Source organism: Citrus sinensis, chromosome 8 (assembly GCF_022201045.2).
Source record: "Citrus sinensis cultivar Valencia sweet orange chromosome 8, DVS_A1.0, whole genome shotgun sequence".
In the NCBI taxonomy this organism is placed as follows: Eukaryota; Viridiplantae; Streptophyta; class Magnoliopsida; order Sapindales; family Rutaceae; genus Citrus; species Citrus sinensis.
In genome coordinates this window covers 6,790,472-6,797,295 of record NC_068563.1, presented here as the reverse complement: position 1 = coordinate 6,797,295, position 6,824 = coordinate 6,790,472, and the positions used below count along the sequence as shown (strand labels likewise).

Genomic DNA, 6,824 nt, shown 5'->3' with positions numbered 1-6,824 from the left:
TGCATGACTATTTTGGTTAAATTTGTGTTTTGGCATTTCTATTGTTGGCCTATTGTTTTCATTGCTTTTTTACTTTTGCCATCAAATGATGTTATTCAAAGAAAATATTAAAATTAATCTAAATAATAAAATTTAAATAATTATCAAATAAAACATACATCTCAAAGATAGTTTGAAAGAAACTTAATTACATATTTATTTTGACAGTTTGCACAAATTAATTAAATCTCCTCAATACATCTACTCCTTGATAATTCCCACCTACAAGTGTGGTACATAGAAACATTAGCTAGTATGCTACACAAACAAGTCTTGGATATTTGCAAGCAAAAATATACTTATAATTTACATGATTATTGTAAGTTATAGTTAACTTTACAACATATGTGGCCCACTTATTGTGAAGTTGCAAAAAATCGTCCATAGTATATTTATCACAACCCTTGAACTTCAATAATAAAACAATGAAGAAAAATACATTTATTTTAAACCTGTTCTAAAATAAAACAATAAAATATATACATATATTTTAAATTTGTTCCAATTAAAATAAAAATAAAAAACATGCAAATAAATTGTATCACCATGGTAAACAATAGTTACCAAAGCTGCTCAACAAGTTGATAATTTGTAATAATCATTTTGATTCACTTAATATTACTTTAGAAGGATAGCAGGACACACTAAAAATTAGCATAAGTTTTGCCAAACAACATCGTAAACACATTCAACAAAATATTGATTGATTAAACATAGTTCTTAAGAAAATTCATCCTAGACAAAATCAATAAAAAAAAAAGATATCTCTATGATAATCATATATGCTCAGCTAATGGATCTGTCCACTGCATTTAAAACTGCGGTAGGATAAAATTTGGATATGTGTTGTAGCTTTTACCTAATAAATATGCCAAATGAAATGTATGTCGTTATTATAAACATGCGAAGTACTTCCTCTCATCCCTAGCGACTATATATACATATAATGCAAATTCCAAGCATTAATCAACAAACAATTTTCATAAACAGTGGCATAAGATCAATTAAACATCATTGTTAAGAAAATTCATCCCCCAACGCAAATATATCTATCTATATATATATATATATATATATATATATATATATAGAGAGAGAGAGAGAGAGAGAGAGAGAGAGAGAGAGAGAGAGAGAGAGAGAGAGAGAGAGAGAGAGAGAGAGAGAGAGAGAGAGTAAGTTACATTGTTTTCAAGAATGTACAAAACTTGAACAACATCTTGAATGTACTTCATCACATAAAAGCCACATTCGATGGTGCTAGGTTGCTTCGAACACTACAAAAATAAAAATTAGTTCCAAATAAATTGATGAAGGAAACAATGAATGTTATAAGTTTGTTTCATTAATACCTTCACATAAAACATTGCATAGTCTTCTTTCTATTAGACTTTACTTGATGCATTGTTATCCAACTATAAGAAATAAATAATGAATGTCAACAAATTAATCCATCGCGCAAAAAAATAAGAAAAATAAGTAAGCTAATCAAACTTACTCATTCATCATCTGCCTCAACTCATCGTAAGGATTATCACCAAATGGATCAAGATTTTGCGCCTCACCATATCAATTGCTACTAACACCTAGTGGCCATTAAATAAATAATTTGAAAAATAACAAATAGATTACAAGATAAAATAAAGAATATGGATAGAAAATAAATAAACCATCTCCGAGTTATAAGGGAATACAATGATTGAGCTTTCTGTATCTTGTCCAAATGATCTTAAATACAGGAACATCTACTTCGATAGCTTGCTTGATCTAAATGTAACTTAGCCATAAATCTAAATTGAATTGGAAGGACATCACCACCATTATCCATCTCTTCATACAAGTGTCTATAAGGAGGAAAATAAAAAAGAAACTTGTATCACATATATTTGGATAACAGATAAATTAACACAACTTTAAAATCAAAAAAACATAATAAAAACATAAATCAAGTTTTTTTCTTCCTTGATCTGTATATCAATAATAAAGTTTGAGACCTTTGTAAACTTGATAACTTCATTGCAAATATGTTTGTCCAATCTATTCTCCTAATATATACCAAAATTTTTCAAATGATGTGCAATACTAATTGACTGTGCCATGGAGCTCTCAATCGTCAAAGAAAAGATGCTCATCTATGCACTCTTGTTTTCTTGCTTTCATAGCTCTAAGGGTATTCTTCCTCAAAACAAATTTCCTTGCTATTGTTGGTTTTATAACAATGGGTACCTTTGTTGTTTCTTTCTCTTCATACAGATATACCATACCATTTGCAAGATACTTTGGGCCATCATTTGTTTTTTTAATGGTTGAGATACTACCCTTTCTAATTTTAAAGGGGCAATCTTGAAGATCTTCTTATGATGAGTTTTGAAGCGGCTTCATAATCTACTTGGGATGGATTCTATGCAGAAGCGGCAGAGGAAATGTGTTGATCTTTTTGTCAGATTTACAACTAGCTTTAAGGTTTTTGGTCACTAATTCTTGAGTAACTCTGGTAAGGATCGACGATCCATCTTTATCTCCATCTTAACACTACAACCACATTTAGAATTAGGAAAATTGGAATTGCCAACTCTAGTGTTACTACAGCCATTTATCTTTGCATTCATTTGATCTATCTGAGCTTGAATAAATTGAAAACTATCATGGTATATTTTGAGTGCCAACTACTTCAAAACCGCCTACCGCAATGGCTTAGATAAAAAGCAAAGGCTAATTTTTGCAAAACTAAGTATAATTAGGGCTGAATACTTTTAGTAGGTTGAGATAATTTTGATTGCTTGATTTTGAGGCCGCATGTTTTGATTTTGATGGGATGTAACATATTTGGCAATTAGACATGTTGTTTACTTGAATTGTTGAATAATGAATTTATTTCTTTCATTCGATAATCTTGTGGTTGTTTTTATAAAAAAAATAAAAAATAAGATTCATGTGTTGTAGTTAGTCTTTGATTAATGTTGATCAAGATGTGTTGTGATAGTAGTGATGATGGTGATGGATATAGTAGTGATGAACATATATGTTGAGTGAAGATGATGCTAGAGAACAACAGAGAAAGCATGTGAGAAAGGAAAAAAAAACTTATTTTTTAACTATATTTTATTTTCTAACTAAGGGTAAATTTGAAAAAGTGAATTAATTTAAGAAATGGGAGTTAATAAGATAAACAAGAGGGTCAAATATCATTAGTCAAGATTAATACCTTCTCCCATCTAATAAATTATGAATATTGGGACAGATTTTAAAAAGCCTAGAAGACTTCAATGTGGCATAAATAAGCTATGCATCTATTTTTTTTTTCAATTGAAAACCTAAAAGGAGCTAGAAATTGAAATTGGCCCATTCAAAAGTGACTAGGCCTTCCCACACCCTTCCAATAAGACTTCTTTTTAATTGAAATTACCTAAATAATTAAATACAATTTAAATTTGTTTCTTATTTTTGAATGAAAATTTAGTTAAACACATAAATAAATCATTCTTTTAACAAACGTTTTACACCCACCTCATTTTATAACTTATATTAACTTATATTTATATTTTAGTAAAATATAAAATATAAGAAAATAATTTAATATTGTATTATTTATATATATTTTATAAAAAAAACTTTAAAAATATACATTTTTAGGGCAAAAAATTTATGGAGTCCTCTCATGTGGGAGCCCCCATTTTGTTCATGAAGATTCGTTATTAAATCATGTGGTTTAATAAAGTCAGTGCAGACACACTATAGAGATCACATTGTTTTATAGTGAATTGAACACTAACTCTGTTAAACCACGTGGTTTAATATATATATATATATATATATATATATATATATATATATATATATATATATATATATTGAGATAAACTGTGAGAATTTCAAGAAAAAAATTCAAAATAGGTGTTATAAGGATTTTAGAGGGGCGTTAAATTACTTACATCTTATCAAATTATTCACAAATTCTAGATTTACCAAGTATCTTATTAAATTACTCGCAAAGTTGCCTCTAGAGGTATGATCGAGTGGTTTTAAAGTAGTGATTTTTTTTTAAACTAAACAATGATTTTGAAGAACTTTTTTTTTAATAGTGATGTAAGGTGTTGTGTGTCGCGAGCAGTGTATCTTCCGGTGTCAGTTTTCAACATATAATATACCATTTTGAAGCTTATGACGAGATAAAAAAAAAATAACTAGAACACTTAGGTCGTTCTGGCCCATGATTGAGTCGAAAGTTCCGCTTCTTTCGTAGTCATTTTCTAATATTAAGATTTTCCCTATTTTCCTAATTCTTCTAAGATTTTTATCTTCTTTTTTTTTCTAGAACTCATATTTGAGTGCCGTTTGTTTTTCTTTTCTTATTTTGATTAGGAGAATTTAATTATCATATTATATTTTGGATTTGTCTATTTTGATAAATTAGTGATATTTAAACTTGTTATAAAATGAGCTCAAAATCCTAATATTATTCATTCAGACTTTTAATAAGATTTATCATTATTCAGAAACCTAATTTCTTCTATGAGCAAACCCAACAACGTTTCCGTTTCGTCAACTAGTCAATCAAATTTGAATACTGGAGGAAGCAGCCACTAAATAATTAGTTTGAGCTTTTCTCACCCTATACCTTTTGAAAAGCTAGACAAAGCTTTTTTTAAAAAAAAAAATCATAAAACTGATATTTTAAAATCTACGTTAAAATAATTCATTTGAGAAGCTAAAGCAATTCCATACACTTAATTTTTTTTTTTAATTCGAATCTCTGGCCATGAGAGTCACAACACAAGGCATGCTTGCTATTTCAATGCAACCTAGCACCAATCGAGCATTAGTAAGAGAGTTGAAATACCACGAGAGCACAAGTCACAAACTCAGTCAGAATGACTGTAATATTAATGCAAGGGTCTCCCTCAATTATATTTAATGTAATCTACAGTCAAATAAAATTTATCCACTAGCCCACCTGATTCCACTGCTTTATTACTTGTATTTACAATAAAAAAATATAGATATAAATTACAATAAATATAACTTAGAAAAATCCTTAATATGATGTTATTATTAAGGACGCACTTGAGACTTGAGATACTTGAGATATTGTAACAAGGTAAATTAGTTTGAAACAGAAGCAAACTATTAAGCAACCGATGCAATGTATTTGAAATTAAACTAACTATTAGCGGAGTAATTAGTGACATTCTAACATGTGGGATAAACTGAAAATTAAAATTAAAATGCAACTAAAGTTTGCGAGCTAGAAATACCAACAATGGGACTCTGGTTCCTTTTTATTTGCGGACAAGGCCAAGGAATTGTTTCTGCAGATGAAGGATAAGAATATTAACCCAGATGTGGTTACCTATACCTCTGTGATTCGTGGTTTTTGTTATGCTAATGATTGGAAAGAGGCCAAGTGTTTGTTTATTGATATGATGGACCAAGGAGTACAGCCTAATGTTGTGTCTTTCAATGTGATCATGGCTGAGCTCTGCAAGAATGGGAAGATGGACGAAGCAAGTAGGCTGTTAGAATTGATGATTTTGAGAGGAGTGAAACCCAACACATCTACTTATAACACATTAATTGATGGTTATTGCTTAACGGGTAAAATAGATCGTGCAAGGGAATTATTTGTTTCTATGGATAGTAACGGGTGCATGCATGATGTCTTTACTTACAACATGTTAATAAATGGGTACTGCAAGACTAAGGATGTAGAGGAAGCGTTAAGCCTTTATAGCGAAATGCTCTCTAAAGGAATAAACCAACAGTTGTTACATATAGCACCTTGTTTCTTGGCCTTTTTCAAATACACCAGGTTGAGCATGCTTTAAAACTGTTTGATGAGATGCGGCGTAATCATGTGGCAGGTAATACATATGTATACACTACCTTTATTGACGGGCTCTGCAAGAATGGTTATATTGTAGAGGCAGTTGAACTATTCCGTACACTGAGAATTCTCAAGTATGAACTTGATATCGTATCCTACAGCTGCCTCATTGATGGATTGTGTAAAATACGCAAACTGGAAACTGCTTGGGAACTGTTTCAAAGTTTGCCTCGTGTAGGCCTAATGCCAAATGTTTTAACATATAACATCATGATCCATGGGCTTTGTAATGATGGGCAAATGGACAAGGCACATGATTTATTTCTTGATGTGGAAGCAAAGGGCGTGGAACCCAATTTCCTCATATTTAATATGCTTATGCTGGGTTTCATCCGCAATAATGAGACATCAAAAGTTATTGAACTCCTTCACAGAATAGATAAGAGAAATGTAATGCCAGACGCATCTATACTTTCAATTGTTGTGGACTTGCTTGTTAAGAATGAAATTAGTTTAAACTCGATTCCACATTTCAAGAGACACAAGTAAGTCAATGAGCTGAATGCTGATTTACTTGCGTGTTTTTTTCTGCCTAAAATCTGGATTGGGAGAATCCCATTCTTATTACAACTCGTGAAGTAGTGTTGCGTAGTGATGGCATGTCCCCAGGTTCTGTTCATGGTTCTGTTTGCAGACATGGATGACTCATCAGATAAGTTTCAAAACCCATCAGATAAGTTTCAAAGTCTGGCAACTTTTTGTTGTAAAATTACTTTTTATTATTCAGGTCATATGTTTTCCTTCTATAATGCATCTTTTTCATTAGCTGGAAGTGCAAAGTTTTTATGCTCTTTCTGTACGACCACTTTTTCTTCTCTAACTAGATAAAATGGCATTTCGTTTTTCATTTGTGAGGCTACTGAACATAAACTTTCTGTTAGTTAAATTGATTGTCTTTGATATC

At 30.6% G+C, this 6,824-nt stretch overlaps 1 protein-coding gene across 1 annotated transcript; it reads left to right on the top strand.

The window, feature by feature from the left end:
- Positions 1-5,351: 5,351 nt before the first annotated feature.
- On the top strand, positions 5,352-5,861 carry LOC127899254 (protein Rf1, mitochondrial-like). The gene has a single exon (XM_052432592.1). The coding sequence runs from the start codon at positions 5,352-5,354 to the stop codon at positions 5,859-5,861; it is 510 nt and encodes a 169-aa protein (XP_052288552.1).
- Positions 5,862-6,824: the final 963 nt, after the last annotated feature.

Excerpts from the sequence above, each read along its gene's own strand:
- LOC127899254 (XM_052432592.1), top strand. The coding sequence starts at position 5,352 with ATGAAGGATAAGAATATTAACCCAGATGTGGTTACCTATACCTCTGTG.